The sequence below is a fragment of the Myotis daubentonii genome, chromosome 7 (genome assembly GCF_963259705.1).
Source record: "Myotis daubentonii chromosome 7, mMyoDau2.1, whole genome shotgun sequence".
In the NCBI taxonomy this organism is placed as follows: Eukaryota; Metazoa; Chordata; class Mammalia; order Chiroptera; family Vespertilionidae; genus Myotis; species Myotis daubentonii.
In genome coordinates this window covers 90,454,368-90,477,388 of record NC_081846.1, presented here as the reverse complement: position 1 = coordinate 90,477,388, position 23,021 = coordinate 90,454,368, and the positions used below count along the sequence as shown (strand labels likewise).

Genomic DNA, 23,021 nt, shown 5'->3' with positions numbered 1-23,021 from the left:
TATGTAAATAGACCATACCTCTGCAATGCTTCACAGCCAATCAGGACAGAATGTGCAAATTAACTGGACAAAGATGGCGGCGGCCATGGAGCCAGCCCGAGAGGGCGGGAGGCTTGGGTCACCCCGGCGATGGAGGAAGCCAAGCTTCCCACATGCCTGGGCTGGCAGATGAAGGTGGGGCTTGTGGGCAACGGCCAAAGAGCAGGCCAGAGCAAGTGCGCTTAGGTGGCCCTGGGCGACAGAGGAAGCCAAGCTTCCTGCCCACCCTGGCCAGCCGCTGAAGGAGGGGCCTGTGGGCAGGGGCCATGGAGCCAGTCTGAGAGTGTGGGAGGCTTGGGTCACCCAGGCTGGCCGCCAAGGGAGGGGCCTGCAAGTGGCCCTCAGCCCCTTACCCAGGCTGTCCACACCCCCATGGGGTGGGGGTCACTGCTGGGGGGATATGGTCAGCCTGAAAACAGCATCATCCCCTGACCCAGGCTAGCCAGGCACCCCAGTGGGGACCCCCATCTTGAAGGGGGTGTGGCCAACTTGAAAACAGCCCTCAACCTTTTACCCAGGCTGGACAGGTCCAGCCCCTCACCCAGCACGAACCCTCACCCCATGGGGGTGTGGCTCACCTGAAAACCACCACAGGCCCCTCGCCCAGGCCACCCTGCCCCCACCAAGGGATCCCCCAACCTGATCCGAGACACCCTTCAGGGCAAACCACCAAGCCCCCACCCGTACACCAGGTCTCTATCTATACTAATAAAAGGGTAATATGCTAATTAGACTGGGAGACCTTCCAGAAGACCTCCCGGACATTCTTCTGGACAAAGCCATGGTGGCAGGGCCGAGGTAGAGGTGGTTAGGGGCCAAGAGGGGAGGGCAGTTGTGGGTGATCAGGCTGCTGGGGGGGGGATTGGGGGTGAACAGGCCATCAGTGGAAGTTAGTTGGGGGGGATCAGGCTGGCGGGGAGGGGCAGTGGGGGGTGAGCAGGCCTGCAGGAGGACAGTTGGGGACTAGCCGGCTGGCAGGGAGGGCAGGTGGTGGAGAGCAAGCCGGCGGGCAGTTGAAGGTGATCAGGCTGGTTTGGGGGGGGGGAAGTTGGGGGCAAGCAGGCTGGTGGGGGATAGTAGTTGGGGGCAAACAGGCTGGCAGGCAGACTGGTTAGGGGAAATCAGGCAGGCAGGCAGGTGAGCCAGCATTCCCAGATTGCGAGAAGGATGTCTGACTGCCGGTTGTGGGATCAGTCTTAAACTGGCAGTCAGACATCCCCTGAGGGGGTCTCAGATTGGAGAGGGTGCAGGCCGGGCTGAGGGACACCCCCCATGGACGAATTTCATGCACCGGCCCACTAGTCTATATAAATAAAAGCCTAAGCAACTGACCATTCAACTGTTCGACCAGTAGCTGTGATGCACACTGACCACCAGAGGGCAGATGCTCAATGCACAGGCATGGAAACATGGAACAGACTGATGAATCTCAGAGGGAAGAGGTGAGGGGGGAGGGCAGGAAGAGATTAACCAAAGATCTTGTATGCATATTAGAGGCCCAGTGCACAGATTCATGCCCTGGTGGGGCCCCTTGGCATGACATTCCCCAAAGGGTTCCGGATTGCAAAAACGGTGCAGGCCAGGCTGAGGGACCCCCACCAGTGCATGAATCCATGCACCAGGCCTCTCTCTCTCTCTCTCTCTCTCTCTCTCTCTCTCTCTCTCTCTCTCTCTCTCTATATATATATATATATATATATATATATATATATATATATATATATATTAGACCCTATTTTATTCTAACAGGGGAATATATATAACTGGGCCTCTAATATGCATACAAGATCTTTGGTTAATCTCTTCCTGCCCTCCCCCCTCACCTCTTCCCTCTGAGATCCATCAGTCTGTTCCATGTTTCCCTGCCTGTGCATTGAGCATATATATATGACCCTGTTAGAATAAAATAACAGAATTCCAACTTGAGCTGGCCTGCATGAAATGGGGTTTTCCTAAAAAGATCTTGGGGAATCTCACAGAACCTAATATAGATGAAACAGCCAGCCCTCAAAATGTTCAGGGGTGCAACCAAATTTTGGGAATAAGAGTAACCAGCCACATAAGCTGCGCCTGTTCTCTCTCTCTCTCTCTCTCTCTCTCTCTCTCTCTCTCTCTCCCTCTCTCTCTCCCTCCCTCTCTCTCTCCCTCCCTCTCTCTCTCTCTTTCTCAATCTCTCACTGAAGAAAAGCTATCTTCTCATAGGTGAAACATTGCCACTGAGAACTTCTGAGTTTTCCATTTCATAGTTGCAGCCACCAAAAAGAGGCTGATCTGAACTTTTTTTTATGCCAAAACCAAAAGAATCCTATATAATAAAAGCTTAATATGCAAATTGAATGAACGGTGGAATGACCTGCAGAACCCGGTCGCTGTGACATGCACTGACCACCAGGCAGGTACCAGCGGGGGCCCCCTCAATCTCCCGCTAGCCACCTAGCAGAGGGAGGCAGCCATGGCAGCAGTGTGGGTGGGGCCGGCGAGCAGGCAGTGCCAGGCCCGGCCAAGGCGGGTGCCAGCTGCGGGCTCCCAAACACCCCACTGATCAACCCACAGATCTACCCTGATCGCTGGCCAGTCCTAGGGACCCTATTGGTGCATGATTTCATGCACCAGGCCTTGAGTTGTAGGATAAGAACCTACTGGCCTGGCTTTGCTCAGCTTCCCTTCTTTAAATCTGTGTGTGTGTGTGTGTGTGTGTGTGTGTGTGTGTGTGTGTGTGTGGTGGAGGAGTGAGGGGGAATGGGGTGAGACAGGGTATAGAGAGGACATGTCAAATTTGACAGCTTCAGAGGAGAAACTATGGAGAAATATAAACTGCAAAAGAAGTAATATTTAGGAACAGGGAAGTATAGGGTGCAAGAGAAAAGGTTTGGTGTGGGTGGGCATCTATAGGCTAGCTGCCAGGCACTCCATCAGGGCACACCCAGAGGCAGAGCCCCTTGCTTATGTAACTTGCCACAGCACAAGGTTCGTGGGAGGTAAGGACTCTGGTTTGTCTCAGTGACAAGCATGTTTCTTTTATTTTCCACCGAGACCTGGAGCTGGAAGTAAAAATCAAGAAGAAGGGTAACATTTGGTGCAGGAAAGGGATCACTTTTTTGGTTTGTTTATTCACTTATTGTTTGGATTTGTGGACATATTTCATAGCAAAATTACTGGACCCTATTTTTCCCCCTGTTCTTTAAGCCATAGCTGGATACCAAGGGGTTACCAATAAGCTCTTCCCAAACATAAGCCCTGTCAGCACAATTGAGTGTTTGCTGTGCTGAGCAGAATTTTTCTAATAATGCTTCTGAACATATGCAGGGATATTAGTTTCTGGGCTTTGAAACAATCACTGCTAGAGGGTTCCTTACCTATACATGGCATTTAAGGTAATCACACGCTCAGTGGCTACACAATAAATGCTTTTATTGCATTAGACCACTTCTGTTACTTCATTGCTCCCACCCTCTCCCTTTTAAGTCCAGGGGATGTTTTTTAACTGTAAAGATGGTTTTCAAGATTTCCGTATTTATCATTGCTTTTACTCTTAATTTGATTCATTACAAATATGATGCACTTGCCAGCTTATCTCTTAGTAGTAACAGGACCTGCAGTGTCAAGATTTTAATTCATGTATAAAAGGCGAAGAGAATTATCGAAAGGCACTGTGCAGCAAGTGTCTGGAGCTGGGATCAAACTCAGGAATGTGTCACCTTAAAGTCCAAGATCTCTGCTCAGAAAAATATAAAATAAAACATTGTCTTCACTCCCATTAGAACAAGGGACACTTAACCTTTGTTTTCCTATCATTTTTGCAACACAAAGTGTTTTTCTTATTTTGTTGTGGCCGTGCTTTACAGCTTGAATTTCCACTTAATCCAGTCCCAGTCCATTATTATCCCATTTGCTAACATCATTTGTAGCAGCTTTATGATAGCACATTAATTTTATGTGCTACAACTTTCCTAAGAAATTTTCTAATCTTGAACACTTAACTTGATTCATCATGACATCATTGTGAATAATGATAAGTAGCATGCATAATTTCCATATTTTAAAATATATCCTAAAGATAGAGCTATTTAAGTGTGATTGCTGGGTCAAATTATGTGAATGTTTCAGAGAATTTTTAACATGTATGGTGAAAAATATTTTTTAGAATAGTTACACCATTTTCAGTATAACCTAGTAAGAGCCTTATTGTAAGGGTGATATTGGCACTTTAAACAATGATATAATTTTTTTGCATGTTTAATGAGAAGGTACATCTTTTAAAATGTCATGTTGCTTTTTAAAAATAGTGGTTTAAAATAGATTCCTGACTAGCCCCCAAAAGAGAAATGTGGGGTCAGTGACCACAATTATCTGCACATCTCCCCTTTTCTTTAAAAATGCAAAACCTTTCCAACATGTGAAATTACAAACTTTGCACATTTTGTTCTGTGGAAAATGAAAAGACTTACAGATTCTGACTACTTTATAGTAACTTCAAATCAATGAGATTTTGTCCCAGTGTTGAAATCCTTAACTTAATTGCCTAAATCAACTCAAAAAGCTTTTATTGCCCAATAATTCCACCCATTTCTTATGGTAAATCACAGTTTTTATTTTGATGGATTGAAGACTGGTTAGGTAGAGAAGTATAGCTGACCAATTTACTCTATTAATTCATGCAGGTAGATATTTATTTTTCTCTTTATTCCTACTGATTTGGTTGCTCTGCTTTATCTCCTACTAGGTGTTTGCCAAACTACTGTGAACACGGAGGAAGCTGTTCCCAGTCCTGGACCACCTTCTATTGTAACTGCAGTGACACGGGCTACATTGGCCCCACCTGCCATCACCGTGAGTAGATTCGTGGTTTCCACAATAGAATGGGAAAGACTCCAGGAACACCAGATTACCTTCATGATGTAGTCAGCATGGGGAAGGCACTTGTTATTCATTCATTCAACATGCTTTTCTTGAGATAATACAATATGCCAAACATTGGGGTGGGCATGGAGGATACATGGATATGAGCCATATCCTCATGGAATGTATGGGCTATGAGGAAGACAGACAGGAATGGGAAATGTTGTGGTACAGCCAAGACAAGAGGCCACAGGTGCATAGAGGTGCATAGGGGTGAGGTATTAAGTCAACTGTGTTGTCTTTGTGGGCTGAGTTGTACTGTAATAAACAACCCAACATCTCAGTGGCCTAAGTGGCCAGCAGTTGTGCCACCCCTGTGTGATATGCTCACCACACATGGGCAGAGGGCTCTTGCTCACATTGTCGCATTCTGGGATGCTGACAGAGGCTCCCTCTCTGAAACTGTCATGGCATGAAGGAAACACAGGGAAACATATGCCAGTTTTTTAAATCTACCTGTAAGTGGCTAACAGAACTTCTATTCACATTCATATGGGCACACCTAAATTTAAGAGGGAAGGAAACACCACCTTATCATGAGACCTGACACAGCAGAACCGACATATTGGTGATAAGTATGATGACCATATGTCAGTGTTTGGGAGGCTTCCAATAGAAAGCTTGAACTGAACTTGTGGTGGGACTATGCTAGGAAAACATGGAAAAGGAAACTGAACCTGCAAGCAGTTTTTCTGCTGGAGGATTGGGTGGGTGGAATTTCTCCATCACTAGTGGGAGAAAAGTAAATTTCTAAGACTGGCACAGGAGAATGAGTGGTTTTTATTTGCATGGAATTATAATCCTCTTTTTCCAGTGTCCTATTGTCTTTAAGCCAGTCCTGGAAAATATGCAGCTGAGGGTTCAGTAGAGCTAAAAAGCAGGACCAGTGTCCAGAGTTCCTGTGCCACGGTAGAGTTGAGTCTGATGTAGCATCAGTACAGTTTCAACCCTGATAAAGACATAAGTTCAAGCTACTTAATTTTTGACAAAAATTCATGCCATCATTTCTATCAGTTTTTTTTAATATATTTTATTGATTTTTTACAGAGAGGAAGGGAGAGAGATAGAGAGTTAGAAACATCGATGAGAGAGAAACATCAATCAGCTGCCTCCTGCACATCTCCTACTGGGGATGTGCCCACAACCCAGGTACATGCCCTTGACGGAATCGAACCTGGGGCCTTTCAGTCCACAAACCGATGCTCTATCCACTGAGCCAAACCAGTTTCGGCATTTCTATTAGTTTTAATGTTTATTCTATTCACTTTTTCTAAAGTAATTTAACAATCTTTTAAGGAGTTCATCCTATGAATGCTATTCTACTTTAGTATTCTCCACCCACCAGCTTAAAAATAGAATTTTTTAGCTTAAGAAAATGAAATTGATGGGACACTGTAAAGCTGATGAGCTGAACCATCAGCAGACTAAGCTTATCAATATCATTTATTTAAAACCTTTCCATTCTCCTTCCCGTGAAATTGCTCAGTGCTTACACTGTGGGCTGTAACACTAAAAACCCCATGTTTCCTTCTGGAGACCCTGCCAGGACAAAAAAGGAGCATTTGTGAGACTCTGAGGTTGGACAAGCACACTTTGGATGCCTGTGCAATTCAAGAATTTGTCCTCCCTCTAACAAACCCCCGCCACCCACCACCTCTAATTGGGTAAGAACCATTGTTTTGAATCACTTGGTAAACTAAGTGCATCAAATTTGCCTCCATGCTTTTAGCAAGCATGTGAGTCACATGTGGGGCATTAGAGATACAAGCTGCCAAAGGGAAGAAAACATCACCTAGGACACCTCATGAAAACAAAACAAGGAAGTTCAATATTCTGCTCTTGTGGAAATGACAATGTCCTTGGTATGTTAGGCATATTTTCTTAAAGCAATCATTTACAATCAGAAAAGTAAATATAAGGTCTTCAGAATTTTTAAAATTGATAATTTATTGAGTGTTCTCTTAGTATTTTGTCCTTTTAAGCTCTTCAGGGTTAGTTTAATTTTTTTCATTATTGGTTTGTTCCAGTAAATGTGAACCAATGGGGCTGACTGAAAACAGATAGGATAAACTTTTTTAGCTCTTGTGCATCTGGGTGAGGTGAAGAAGTGTCCAATGGACTCTCTGAGAAATGACAAAATGAGAATTCTGAGTCTAGACACATTAGATTGCTGTGGAAACTTGATATATCACGATTCCATTTCAATATTCTTTTCCCATTATCTGATGACAGTTGAAAACTTGGGTATGCAAGTTAGGTTACTTTACAAATGCACCTTGTTCAAAACCACCTATGTAAGAAAATGATGGTGAATATGTAGGAAATTCTTATCCAATCTGTGGCAGCTTCCCCATGTAAGGAAAGAACGAGATCATTGTTTCCCGTGGGCTCCCATTGAACACTACTATATCAGGACTGTCAGTTGTGTTTGGTTAGAAATTTTCTTATCTAAGTTGTATCCTATTCTCCAGAATAGTAATGAAAGGTAAAATATTTTTAGCCATTCAACACAAGCCCTGGAAAACCAACCAATGTTCATGGCCATCAGACCACCAGAGACAGTTACCATGGTTATTGGTTTTATACAGTGTGCAAGTTTAGAAGCTGTGTACTTGAAGCCAAACTTCTAAGTACTCAGGGTATGACTTGGTCATGATATATCATGTCCACCTTATTACAAATCCAAGTTAAGATAGAAGGAATGATTTTTATTTTATTTTATTATGGGAGCATAATGCACAGATCGGTCTACAACGTGATAAACTGAGATGGCATTATTACCATACTAGAGGCCCAGTGCACGAAATTTGTGCACTCAGTGGTAGAGAAGTATCCAAGCCCTCTCACAGTCCAAGAGCACCATGATCAATCACCCCAAAGAGGTAGGCTCTGTCCACCCAGCCGGGGCTTCATGATGGATCACCCCTGTAGAGGGATGCCCCACCTACCCATCACAGCACCACCACAGGGTAGCTTGTGCCTCCTTCTTTGGGGTGATCATGGAGCTCTCCAATTGATTGATCGTCCCACTGGCCAGTGGCCTGGAACTCCCTATTCAGGGTGATCATGGGTGATGGTCAGGCCCCCAACCAACCACATCGCACCCGCCTTGGCTGCTCCAGCACCCATAGGTGTCATAGTGTGGTCATCCGGATGGTTGTTCCGCTGTTTGGCTATTTAATCTATTCCCATATTACACTTTAATTATTATAGAAGATTTATTTTATAGATGAGCACATTGAGGCCCAGAAAGGATGCATAACTTTCTCTAGATCACATAGCTAGTAAGTGCTGGAGCTGGGACTTGAAAGCAGTAAGTATGGTGGAAGATGTCAGATCCTTAAGCCTTATATCTGATTTCCTTTCTCCAACACACAAGATATTTGCAAACCACTGTACATGAACTTATTGATAGGGCATTCATGATATTCTTCATATAGTTATAGACACACTATGATATTGTGATACCCTAATTGATAATGCAATTCTAGTAGACAGAGTGATGAGGAAGTATTTGTGTTCTAGGATAATTGTGAAATCATCACAGAAGTAAGTAAGATGCATTAGGACTTGAAGAGCTGATAAAATTAGAACTGGAGAGACTGGAAAGAGCCAGGACCTGGTGGTGGGAATATATATGCTATGTTTTGTGATGATGCTGATGTTTGCCTGGCTCAAGACAGGAAAAATGAAGAGCTTTATTCATTCCTGAAGCCCAAATTGGATCCCTATAAAGCACGTTTCTGGAAGGGAATCTGAGTACACTTTCTCTTATGAGCAGTTTTTTACATGTTATCTGAAAATATCTATAAATACCACTTTAACGACTGCATCATAAATAGTCTACTTAATGAGACTTTTGTTTTTATTTAATTACTTTAATATTCTGGCCTTTTGAGGGGAGGGACCCTGTGTTTTTTCCAAATATAGGTTATTATATTCAACATTTCCAGGGAGCACTTTGTGCTTATTTTTTAACCCCACATGTCTTACTGTTTTCTTGAACTAGTCTTAGAAATGGCATTATTGAGTCAAAGATTATGAATAGTTTTAAGGATCTTGATTCATATTACCAATTTACTTTCTTAAAACCTTACTATAGTTTGTACTCTCATTAATATTTTCTGGCATCTTGTTTTACCTCCTCTGTTTGAAATATACTTTTACTAAAGCATTTGCGTATTGAAGTGTAAATTATTTTTGACTGCCATGGTGTGTTCCAGATAAAGCAAAGTTTTGTTTTGTGTTTTTTTTTGATGACTTGTATAATAGGAATAAGATTGTTTCCACATAATCTTATTTTATCATTCAGCAAGTACTTCTTAAAACACATCTGCTGTCAGTAACAATGCATTTGATTATTAGTCTCACAGTGAGTGAATTCAATACATGATACAAGTACTTACTATTATCCGTGTGTCTCCTGTTGAGTGGGACTTTCCTTGATCTTCTCACTAGTTCTGTCTGATGACAGTCACCATTTCTCAGCCTTTGCTAATCCCTTTCATAGTGCAGTCTCTCTGACACCCTGATAATGCCTTTTAGCTCACTTCTCAGATTGGCAAGAGGATGTCAATTTTTTTTTCTCTCTTAAGCCTGATATAGTGCTTCTCCCATTGGGCAGTCAATAGCCAGGTATTGACTGGAAGCATATCAAGTTGTCTGGCAATCATGCCCTATAGTCATCACAGAGGAGTAGCACTTTTGTTATTTCAATAGTAGGTAAATGGTTCTCTAACTACATTGTATTTTATGGTTGGACCAAAAGGTTGGAGATGGTGGGGGATTTTGCTAAGTGAGTTTATTTATTTATTTATAAAGTATCTTTATTGTTGAAAGTATTTCAGATGCCCCCCTTTGTTTTTGTTTTTTCCCATTGACCACTTCCTCCCAGCACCTGCCCCCACCCCAGGCCTTTACCGCACTATTGTCTGTGTCCATGGCCTATGCATATCCTATATAATAAAAGCCTAATATGCTAAGTGTCCTATCCAGTTGGTCGTTCAACCAATCAAAAGCATAATATGCTAATGATATACTAAGGCCACTCAACCGCTTGCTATAATGTGCACTGACCACCAGGGGGCAGACAGTCAGCCAGTTGACTGGTTGCTATGATGTGCACTAACCACCAGGGGACAGACGCTCTGACTGGTAGGTTAGCTTGCTGCTGGGGTCTGGCCAATCAGGACTGAGGGAGATGGGCCAGACATGCCCTGGAGCCCTCCCAAGGTTCCTCCCTGACTAGTCAACCTCCCGTGTCCCTCCCCGGCCCCTATCATGCATCAGTGAGGTCCCTCAGCCTGGCTTGCACCCTCTCGCAATCTGGGACCCCTCAGGGGATGTCAGAAAACCAGTTTCAGCCCAATCCGGCAGGCCAAGGGACCCCACTGGTACATGAATTTATGCACCAGGCCTCTAGTATGCATATACGTTCCCCTGTTAATTGCTCCCCACTCCCCTCAACCCCTGCTTTCTCTCTGAAATTTGTCAGTCTGTTCCATGCTTCTATGTTTCAGTATATTTTGTTTATCAGTTTAAAAGCATCACGCATATCTCCTAGCTCAGGTGAACTCATATTCTAAAGTTATTCTGTGGGTTTCCTGTTAGGATGTAAATAGATGCTTAACTCTGAAGGTTATCAGCAGATGTTCCCAGCTGCAAGTAGACACCCAAAAAAGAACAGAAAAGCCAGTAATGTATTGTTGAGTCCACACCTTGCTTTTATGACACTAACCACAGTTCTTTATGTCATTATTTTTATTCATGTTAACTCTCTATTGAGACTATAAACCCCTTTAGGGAAGGAACTGTGTCTCATTTATATTTTTACTAACTGTTTCCAAGGATTGGTGACATAGAGGGCATGTTATATATTTGCTGTAATAGACAATTAAGCAAAAAATAATAATTTGGTGTGCTATTAGACGGGGCCTTCATCAGGACAGGATAATGTTTGAATCTTCTATTTAAAAAACTTGTCTAATCCCTGAAACATAGTATAAATCTGCTGTTGGCTATATATGCACATAGATACATGAGATATATGCACACAGTTATGTCCTGGTAATGGGGTAAGGGCACTGTCCATTTCTGTGGAAGGTGAAAACTTTTCAGAATAATTGACGTTTTAGCAAAGACCTAAAGAATGTGAGAGGACAAGAGCAAGGAGAGGTAAGAGTGAGCAGCATGTACAATAGCAGAGGGGCATGAAGGATCCTGCAGCAAAGCGGGAGCTTTGAGATGTCCAGTATAGCTAAACTCTGCATAGAAATGGAGGAAGGTGCAGAGGCAGAGAAAGAGGCCAGACTAGAGATAAGCTGAGAAGGAGCTTGCTTCTTGCTGGACATCTAGAAGTAGCCATAGTTTGTTAGTTTGACTTTAATGCTGGAATTGACTTTCTAATATTTATTTTGTTGTTTGCTTTTTTATTTATTGGCTTCTTTTTGGAAATATAACAGATGTTTTTATTCAGCATGCACTAAGTTGGAAGGTATGGATGACAGAGTTATTTGTTGGTAATTGTTGAATGACCAGATAGGTTTTTACAATTGTGTGGATAGCAAATAATGAGAGTCAGCAATTTAGAAAGATGGGATACAACCTGAAAGACATATCTAAAATTGGATATAACACTTTAAAACAAATCAGATGCAGCAGAGAGAAGGATGACTATTAGTTTTTTAGGTTGGAAAACCTCCTGAATGAAGGACGTGGTGACTGCGTTCTAAGATCTGTCTGAGCCTGATGGTCTAATGTCAAATCCAGGCCAACAACTTACAAGACATGTAAGTCAGGGCAGTTGTGTGGGTTCTATGTGCTTCATCTTCCTCATTTGTGATATGGGCTAATAATAACATCGACCCAGCAGGGATATCATGAGCATTTAATAAAAAAATCGGTGTATTTAGTTTGGTTCCTGTCAAATGTTGTCTTCAGTTCAGTTAGAGATGCAGTGTTTGCATGGAGAGATGCTCACTGTGCAGAAGTGACTGAAGCCCCAGAGAGAAGCCCAGGTGAGGACCAGAGTGGCTGGGTATATGGGTGCTGAAGCCTTTTGAGCATATGAGGTATGGTAGGCCAAGGGTGGAACCTGCAGTGTCACATTTTAAGGGACTCAAGAAGATACAACTGAGACACAACTTAAAAAGGAATGGTAAGGGAGAAAAACAGAACAAGAATAGATTATAAAGAGAAATGCCCAATGATATCCCCAAGTGATATATGAAGATGAGTTAATCAACATGATTGGTGATTATTGAATGACCAGATAGGTTTTTAAAAATAAATTCGAGAAAACCCAATAAGGGAAAGAAAGAAACCATTTTTTAAAGAGGTGACATATGACTGTGGCAGTACTGGAATGTATTAGAACTTTCTGTTCCAAGAGAATTTGTTAACTGATGATTATCATAGCTGTTGTCAGGATGAAACAATTCAAAACTATTATCTGTCACTGATATGGTTGTGCTCTCCTTTAGGAGAAAAGTCTAATACCCATGAATAAACAAGTAATGCAAGGCAGGGTGTGACTACATGCATCAGATTGCCTGCAGGGTGGTAGTTACTCCTTGAAGGGAGAGATCGGAGCAGGTTGAACTGAGTGTGAAAGAGTTCTTAAAGGATTGATTGGGACTGAAATAAGGGCCAGACTTAAATAGGCAGAGAATTCTCAGGAGAATGTTGTTCAAGGGAGAGAATCAATAAAGGAGTTTAAATAAGGATGCATGGAGAGTGTTTGAGTTTCACTCGAGGGACTTGCCTAAGAAGAGAATGAACATTTGTTGAGCTCCTGTTAGGTCAGTAAACTGTACTCAGAGGTTTATATAAATCATCTCAATTTCTGAGCCCCCCTTATATTCTTTACTCTCATCTTACTGACTGTGACAATTCTTCAAGCACCTGGGTCTTCACATATGCAAATTTCTTGACCAGGAATAATCCTTGTCAGTTTCTTTGCCTGAGTCACTTCTGTGGATCCTGGTAGAAGTCTGCCCAGTTCTTTTCTTGGTGTTGCTTTCCCTGCTCCTACAGCATCCACTCATGGAGAACTTATAGCACCATATTAAACTGTAATGTTTGGTTCTTGTTTTCCTTTCAAAACTGTAAAATTTTTGTGCATTCCTCTGTATATCTGGCATCTACTTTCACAGAGTAGATCAATAAACATCTCTTTATAGCCAAAATGTTTAAAACCACTGAGCTAGTAGAAGTGGGGTTTGAACTCAGATCTATATGGCTTGAAAGCAATTCCTCATCACATTACAACATTTATAAGTGGAAGGAAGAAATAGTTATGGAACATGCAGGATTTAAAACAAAACTGATTCAAAAACTTCTTATCAGAAAGAGGGAAGAATGAAGGGTATATATATATTCACCTCAGATTGATTTTCTTCCTTTTGAACATATATCAACAATTTAATAGTTCCACACAGTCATTTCCGACATGTTAATTTGTTTTATTTGTTCTTTCCTTCCTTTTTCTCAAATCTCTTCCCCCTCATTAATTGAGACAACAGTGCAGCTAACTTCAAATACATTGCATTGACAGAGTGCAAGAAATATAATCACAAGTTTTGGCTTTATTCCAAGTCCTTAGAAGTAATAAAAAAATCCCCAAATATGAGAGAATATCATTAACTGGAGATGATTTAATCGTTGATGTTGCCTTCCTTTAGAGAACCTCTGATATTTACTTTTTGAACACTGAGCAGTAACAATGAGCGTTTATTTCTACTTTCAATCAACAAAAGATGAATTACCCTAAAAATACAAAGTTCCAGTATGTCCCATGAGTTAGTGGTAATCTAAATTTGGACACATACATATTAAACTCAATACATGAGCACACATCTTCCATCTGTGCCTCAGCTGTGGATCCAGAATGATCTATGTTGTATTTAAAGCTTTCTGGTCTTGGACAAATAAATTTTTTTTCCAGTTTAGGTTGCTTAGTCTCTAAAATAATAACTCATTGAAACAGCTATTTTGTGGATTGGAGGAAAGGAATGGAAAATATCTAGCATAATGTTTGAGATTTGGCATTTCTATGTGAAATGATATCTATTATATATTTAAAATCATGTTTTTGAGAGTTTAGGGACATTTTTCATGTAAGAGACATTTGATAATTTATTCCCCTATACTACCAAATCATATAGATCTACGGACACTGTTTACACTGCAGATTATGATATAAGTAGTAGTTGTCATCAGCGGAAGAGCTGAAAGGTGTGATGCCACTGAAAAAAGACTAGGCTGGGGCTCAGGAGGTCTGGGTCAGATGTGTCTCTGCCACAATGACCTTCAGCAAGTCATATGCTTCTTGTAATTCATATTCCTCATGGGACTATGTAAGTTATACACAAATTATACATGGTACCTAAGAAAGAGGAATTGTATGTGCTCCATCGGTATGAATCAGAATGAGTATGTTGATTCTCTGAGGTGTATTGGAATCATACTGTACAGTTCCTCTTCTTCCTCCTAGCTATTTCTTAATGTTCTAGCTCAGAATAATATTTGCATCTATTATATAGCCCAACTCTTGTCTACAGTTTAGAAAACATTTGGTGCTTTTCCTCACTATTACCTCAAATAACCTTTAAAAAGTAAAACAAATGAAAACATCAGAGGTGCTTTGTAAGGGTCACAGATATTTACAGTGCTTGCATCTTGCCCTTGGAACATTAGGTTAAGTTAAACCACTGTGGTCTTCATTTGGAACAGATCAAATCAAAGAATAATAAGAGTAATAAGCAATAAGAGTATGAGAGTGTGATTTATCAATATAACTTATCAGTTTTATTTTAAATAATAGAGTGAGACTTGACTATCTAAGTTTTCATGAAATTAAGGGAATTCTCAGTATGCTCAGTTTGAAGCTTGCAAAAAATATTTTGATTATGTAATTGAGAGATAGAATTCATAAAATGTTCCTTCATTCATTAACATTCTACAACACAATAACACTGTGATATGTGGCAAGTTATTTCTCCAATTTGAGTCTCACTGTGTCATATGCCCAGAGAAAATAATAGGACCTGTCCCTATTGCTGCTGGATGAATTCATGAGCCAGTGGGCGTGAAAACTCTCTGACAAGTTCCATTCTAACCCTTCCTTGCAGATTCCTTTTTCCTATATATTTACATAATTGTGTTCTCACTGTAACCTTGGTTCAGGACAAGGCAAGTGTTTAGAGAAAGGACTCAAGACTCAGAGCAGTTTTGAATGGAGAGGCCAAGGACATTTGGTTATAAGACCTGAGTAGGGCTAAAACCTAGATATTCTGCTTGTCTGACTTTGTCAGCGTGAGGATCCTGCAAAAGTTTCTCCAGCTACATCACAGTCTACCTATTGTTAGTGAAATTCTGATATAATTTTAAAATTTCATTTTTGTTACTTTTTTTCTAAAAGAAAAACTCTGACTCTGCCATTGCTCAGCGTCACACTCTCCGCTGAGTTGATGTTAGGCCCCTGCTTCTCAGCTCAGTGAGTGTGGTTCTTTATTTGCAGTCTTCCTGAATCACAAACAGTTCCTGGTCATGGCCCCATGTGTATACATGTCATAGCAGCTCTGATCCACTCTTCATTCCTTAAACACATCAACTTCTTTTTATCACACAATTTGTCTGCCCCTGAATGTTCTTCCTGACTTTCCCCCAGGCGATTCTGAGTTCTACCTCGGCGTCTGCTTGAGTGTCTCCTTCCCGGGCACACTGGTTGCACATTTTGCTGTTTCTTTGGCAGGAGTTTGAGCTCCCTGGGGTCAGGCACTTTGGTTTTTCCACACACAGATCGTGGTACTGAGCATGTCGAGAATACTGTACGCACAGAGTACGTGCTGAAAAGATGGAGTTCTGATTCTGCACTTGTCAGCATGTCCTTGAGCTGTTTTTGCATGTCTCCTCCATTGGGAGAAGGTAAAAGACAACACATCACGTGACACTCCACAGCATCTGTCAGCGTTTCTCTCTGGCCATGAAGAGAAATATCCAATTCTTAATTTGAGGAAAGAACTGAAGTTACTGCTTTGAATTCAAAGCATAAGTTCTTAAAGATCTCCACATCAAGGCCCCTATGACTCCCAAACGGACTTATAAATCATCTTTCAGTTGGCAGAGTTGTAATGTACGATTTCAAGACACTAACATAAATAGGACTTTGGGTAAGTAAATATATGTTGAAAATATAAAAAGGAAATGAAGCTGTCCGTCATCGTGGCAGGGCATGTAACTGAGTTTATTAGTCTGTCAAGGAGAAGATGTCAAAGTCAATTTTCAGCAGCACAGACTCCCTGCTGGCAGCTGATGTGATGATGAAGGCCTTGGCCATCGCCCCTCACCCTGTCTCCCTGATCCTGCTGGTGTGATGGCTGGAAGGGAAAACAAGTGAATGTTCTGCTAACACTTTATTTTACTGCTGCATGTTGATGAAATGGTCATTCAATGGGATGGTCGTTACATGACTTGCAGACTGGAGATGCCAGGAGCCCACAAGCCTTCTGAGTAAAGCCCGGTGCTCTAGCTTCTCCTTAAGATGGTCTGTGGCCCAATGACCGCACTAGGGCAGTGGTCGGCAAACTCATTAGTCAACAAAGCCAAATATCAACAGTACAACGATTGAAATTTCTTTTGAGAGCCAAATTTTTTAAACTTAAATTATATAGGTGGGTACATTGTTATTAACTTAATTAGGGTACTGCTAAGGCTTAGGAAGAGCCACACTCAAGGGGCCCAAGAGCTGTATGTGGCTCATGAGCCACAGTTTGCCGACCACTGCACTAGGAGAATGTCAAAAGAAGCAGAAAATAAATGTGTTTTTTTGAAAATTTATCATTTTGGGGGAGATATAAAGCATGAAAATAATTTTAAAAAAAATTAGGTTCCCTTGTGTTCAGTTCCAGGCTCTAGCAATGGCTATTTAGCCTGGGAAAAATTACTCAACTTCCCTGTGCCATGGTTTTTTGATCTGTAATACAGGAATAATACATCTGTGTTGGGATGTTTTGATGATTATGTAGGGCAGCAGTTGCAGTGCCTCTATAACAGGCACTTCATTTACTTATTTTTTTTTTGGACCTCCACACTTTTACCTTTTCTCATCTTCTGTGGATAACATCTAGCTTAGTAACAATGCTGGTTGCTATGTTTGGAAAGGATCTTTGAGTATAAGCATGTTATTTGCATCCTTCCTCAGGTCAATGCTGTAGAAACATCCTAATCAATACCTCTGCTTTTATTGTGCTCCTCTGGTGGCTAGAAGGCTGATTTCTCAGAAGCTAACTTTTTCTGGTTAGACATTGTTGTGTCCTCAATGAGTCTACTATGGAAACCTACCACGCACGTCCTCTTTGCAGAGTTTTGAGGTGTCCCCAAAGCATAGGACGTGCCATCACTTTCTCCCAACACTATATCACATCTCGGGTGCCCAGATGAAATATGATGTTTGTAGGCTCCATAATACTTGGAATCACTGGGTTCAGAATTAGGTAATAACAATCAGGGTGAGAAAATGTTTTTTGCTTATAGTATACTTATCATCATATTATAATTCTTATAATTTATCCCCAAATCAGTGAACAAATATGATTAGACACTTTATTTTGGCTGCTTTGTTAGGATTGAATTGAGAGACTTATTTTCATTTAGCACAAGTTCTTATAAATTTCTGCTGTTTTCTTCTCACTCTTTCACACAACATGCATTTATAAGAGGTATGTATAAATTAGTATCAACTCTGGGTCCAGCAGTGAGCACTGTGGGTGACATGGAAAAATTAAATATCTGATTCTTATGCTGAAGGACTTTAAAGTTAGCAAGAACTGGAGGGGGGAAACATATTATATATTCAGGAAATAATACAAGGTTGTTGTACATGAATAAATCAAATATAAGTGTAGGTCAGAATTTAGGCATCAAGCATGGAGCGTGCGATGAGGCCTAAGGGGAGGAAGGCATCAGTAATTCTGTACTTGAGTAGGTACTGGTATAGACATATGACCTGACTAGTCACACAAATTGGGGCAGGTCGTGCCCAGCCAGGGTGGCTCAGTTGCTTGAACACTGCCCTGTGCACTGAAAGGTTTTATTCACAGCCAGGACACATACCCAGGTTGTGGACCCAATCCTGGGTCAGGGAATGTACAGAAGGTGATCCATTGATATTTCTCTCTCGCTCCCTTTCTCTCTCTAAGCATGCTCTTGGGTAAGGACTTTTTAAAATAAGAAAAAACAACATAAAAATTAAAAAAAAAAAAACATAGTGGGGCAGGTAGAGATTCCACAGTGTAATTAATTTGTCTTGAGTTGGGGTAAGGAAGGAGACTGACATGTGCAGCTTGAAGTACTTATTAGTGGAGAACAATGATGATAAGCAACATTGGTATATCAGTCAAACAGGATTCAAGCAGAGAAACATAACCAGGAGGGTGTGTGTGTGTGTGTGTGTGTGTGTGTGTATGAGAGTGTATACAGTTTTATGTATCCAAAACAGAGTTTGTCCTTGTGTTATTATTTACTAATTGTTGTATTATTTTCCATGCAAAAAACTATAAACCTACATTGCCACATCCTGCATGTATACAGAGATTTTTGCAAGAAATTGGCTTGCATGATTTTGGGATCTGGCTAGGTAAGTCTGAGGTCCAAAGGGCAGGCAACCATGTGGGCAGGCTGGAAATCAAAGCCACGAGCTGAAGGTGCAGTCACAGGTGCAGTTTCTTCTTCAGGGAAACCTCAGCTCTGCTCTTAAGGCCCTTCAACTGATTGCAGCAGGCCCACCCACATTTCTTAGAATACTCTGTTGCTTAAGTCAAATGATTATGGACTTTTTGTGAAAGAAAAATAAAAGATTATGTATTTTAATTGCATCTACAAAGTACTTTCACAGCAGCACCCGCATTGGTGTTTGACTGAAGTATTGGATACTGTAGTTGAGTCAAGTTGACACATAAAACCGATCATTAGATCATTAGAATCTGTCTCCGTGGCACCTGTATTCATCTCCTTTAACCATATTTAGCTGTACTTCTGTCTAGCATGTCATACTTCTGCTCAGCACGCACAGCTCTCCTGTGTACACCTGATAGCATTTAGTTTGCGTAACATCTCAATTAGAACATAGTGTTATACCTATTGGCCCTGGTGTGACTAAGATTCTGAAAATGTGATACAAAACACAACTTTATATTTTTCTCCCTGCCTTAGCTTTAAATTTAATTAAAGAAGATTATTTTCTCTTGCTTTTGGTTACAAGACTCAGGGATTTTCTTCCTACTCACAGCTAATAGGTGTTTTAATGAGTCCTATACATCACAGAACATAAATCCAATGCAAAAATTATAAAGGCCTAGTTTAATATAGGTATCAATACTTCAATCTTAAACAGACTGTCAAACTACAGCAGGAAGGCTGGGGAGGGGTGGAGGGGGTAAGAGATCAACCAAAGGACTTGCATGCATACATATAAGCATAACCAATGGACACAAGACACTGGGGGGAAGGGGAGGCTGGGGGAAGGTCAAGGGGGAAAAAAAGGAGACAAATGTACTACTCTTTGTAATATTTTAAGCAATAAAAAAGATGATATTTTAAATGCTAGTGGTGCCCTGGCCAGTTCCACTCAGGAGTTAGAGCATAGCCTGTGAACTGAAGGGTCCTAGGTTAGATTCCACTCAAGGGCTCATACCCTCGTTGCAGGCTTGATCCCTGTCTCTGGTCAGGTCTGTGTAGGAGGCAACCAATTGATGTATCTCTCTCACATCAATGTTTCTCTCTTCCTCTCCCCACCCCCCTTCCACTCTCTCTCTCTCTCAAAAAAAAAATTAAATGTAAAAATACCCCCTTGGGTAAAAATTGACAAATATAAAAAAATAAGTAAATAAAAGGTCAGTGGTAGGTGAGAATCTGTGAATGGGAAAGGGATGTTTGTGTGAAATAACTTTGTCATCCAGGCTATTGACTTTTTATTCACTCAATAATATTCCACAGTATGCACCACCATTTGTTTTTCTAGATAAAGCAGCTAATTCTCGGGCTTCCTGGGTCAGGCTGCTAGCTTCTGTGGCAGCATTTGTCCTGTAGGTGCCACCTTGCATCCCCAGTGTCTCCTGATGGGGGAGGTGAGTGTCAGCCCAGGGGTGAAGGAGAACTCTTCTCCTGGCACCTACTGGTAACGGGATCCCCAATGAATCCCCCTTACTGGTACTGCCGGTTCACCTGGTGTGGTTAGAGGTGGGCCTTGTGATTCAGTGGAGTGGGCATTGGGGGAGAATGACCCCACCTGGCTGCCTTCTGTTGTTACATTAGAATTTAGAGACAGAAAACACTAGACTTGGGTCATCTTCTTGGGCCAGGGCAGGGGTGGAGAAGCTAGGGCTGTGTTACCTCTTCCGTCTTGAGGTCCCAAACATGTCACTTGCCTCCTTCCATATCTGACAGTTCTTCTTGGTTCCTTTTATATTATGTTGCAGGATGATAGTTCTAACTGGCAAGGAAGAGCAGAAGAAACAAGTCTAAACCACCTTGTCTGAACTGGAAGTAACTCCATAGATTTCAGAATGTGATTTTTAAATATATACAAACAATATGTGAATTTTTTAATTCATATTTTAAATAGCTAAGTTATTCACAGGAGTCGCAAACCAATCCCTATAAAAAGGTTTGCAGAAAGATTCTGAAATACAAATGCATATTATATACACTATTTTGCATTTTGCTGTTTTCAAACAATGATCTGTCTTAGAGTTCATCTTTCCACATCACCACGTAAAGGGTTTCATCATTCTTTTCTCATTCACTTGGAATTCAGTAGTAGAGTTGAGCCATAATTTATTTTATAAGGCAAATTGATCATATTTTAAATATTTTTCTAATCTCATACAAATAAAACCTCAATGAACTTGAATATATGCCATTTCTCACATGTGTAAGTATATCTGCATACATTTGCAGAGAGGGATTTCTAGGTCCAGGGGTGATATATGCTATTTTGCTACACATTACCAAATTGCCTTCCACAGGCATTGAGCCAGTTTTCACTCCTCCTAGCAATGCATGAGATTGCCGGGTTCCCACATGCTCTCTGACAAGAAGTGTTGTCAACAGTTTGGATTTTTGCCAGCTTGATCATTATTTCTTGAGAAAACAGAAATAACATTCTTTAAAGGCCTGGTGGCACTGAGCAAATGACAGCAGAGCTCTGAAAGTTGGGTCCTGCTCGCAGTGTTAGTTACGCTTGTTCAAGACAATAGAAAGGATGCAGTCTATTTCTGTAGTTATATATTTCTATCTTTATCTGAGTGTATTCTTGTATCAATATCTATGCATCTGTATTAAGAGAAATATATGTGTATATATACCTATGTATATATATTAGATATGCTATAGTTTTATATAAGTATACGGTTATAAAACTATGCAAATTGCCTTAAAGAAGTTTAGAGGGCAAAACTCTATGTATCAGAAGTGATTGACAAGGCCCTTGATTCTTTATTAAATAGTGGAATAGCAAAATTTCAGATTTCAGAACAGTATGGATGCTCTAAGGTTGGGGCACTTTCCTAGGATGAGGAGGAGAAAGGCCTTATTGGATGGCAGTGTTTGCACAGGTGGGGAGGGCATGGGGAATGGGAGTCACTGGAGACAGAAGGAATCCTGCTCCTTAAAGATCTCACTAAAGGATCATGGAATGTTGATGCAAGATCTGGGGGGCCTGGATGAACACCTTGGGGACGAACAGGAGCTCAAGCTGACAGGACAGACTGCAGAGGGCAGCCCAGCACAGCCAGGCTGGATGTCAGAAGTAATTTGGGGCAGGGATATTCTCTTTTTCACTTTCTAATGCTTCAAAAATTTTCTCTGAACAGCATGGATCCTTTTATCCTCTACTAGAGGCCCAGTGCATGAAATTCATGCACGGGTAGGGTCCCTAGTCCTGGCTGGCGATCAGGGCTGATCTGTGGGGTGACCACTAGGCCGATTGGGGCCCCCACTGGCACCCACTTTGGCCTGGTGCCACCTGCTCGCCTGCCCTGCCTCTCACCGTCAGTCGCCATCTGCATGGTGACCAGGGCCCCTGCTTGCACCAGCCTTGGCCTGGCACCACCCACTCACCTGCTCCACTCTCCTGTCGCAGTCCCACTCTCATCGGGGCCCATAGGGGCCAGCAGCGCCTGCAATGCTGCCCTCTGCCAGTGCTGTGTCACCAACGCCCACCATGTTCCATCCCGCCCCCTGGTGGTCAGCACACGTCTAACTCTAGGTTGGTGAAACTCTCCCCTGTGGGGAAAATTTGCATATTATCTTTTTATTATATAAAATTAGTAGAGATCATTTCAAGTTTCTTTCTTCCTTTTTTTTTAAATCTTCACCTAAGGATATTTTTCTATTGATTTTTTTTAGAGAGAGTGGAAGGGATGGGGAGAGACACAGAAAGAGGGAGAGAGAGAGAGAGAGAGAGAGAGAGAGAGAGAGAGAGAGAGAGAGAGAAAGACCTATTAGTTGCTTCCTGAATGGGTCCTGACTAAGGCCAGGGATGGAGCCCACAACCCAGGAACGTGCCTTTGACTTCAATTGAACTGGGGACCCTTCATTCAATGTGCTGGCACTCTATCCACTGAGCAAACCCAGGTAGGGCTCATTTCAAGTTTTTAATTATAAATTAAAATCATGCTAATGTAGGAATAAAGTGGAAGAGGAAAAAAGTGAAGCTTGAAATACTATTTCTGTGATAGTCTTCTTGGCTCCCATCATTCTTCCTGCTTAAAAAAAAAAAAAAAAAAAAAAAAAAAAAAAAGTCCAACTCTCTAATTAGGAGAAAAAATAAAAGTGAGTGCATTGGTTCCTCCATGTGATTTCCCTCAGAAATCAAAGCTCTCCCATTTTCAATTTTCTAACATGACAACATAAAACGATCTCATTAAGGACTCTGTGAAATATTGGTAAAGTTTAGGCAGAGTTCAGGCAGTGAATTAAAAAAGTGCTTGAGAGTTTGTGGGAAAAGTGGATAACTTCAGATTTAAGTTCTCAGGAAGCTGAAACTGAACAAAAAGGGAAAGCTCACAGGTAATGATCAAAGA

General features: G+C 41.5%; 1 protein-coding gene across 1 annotated transcript in view; it reads left to right on the top strand.

The window, feature by feature from the left end:
* Window positions 1-23,021, top strand: part of CNTNAP5 (contactin associated protein family member 5) — an 883,495-nt gene that overhangs the window by 524,062 nt on the left and 336,412 nt on the right. Inside the window, exon 11 of the mRNA XM_059704743.1 lies at window positions 4,763-4,869. Coding sequence (XP_059560726.1) covers window positions 4,763-4,869 — 107 coding nt within the window. The remainder of the gene's footprint in view (window positions 1-4,762; window positions 4,870-23,021) is intronic.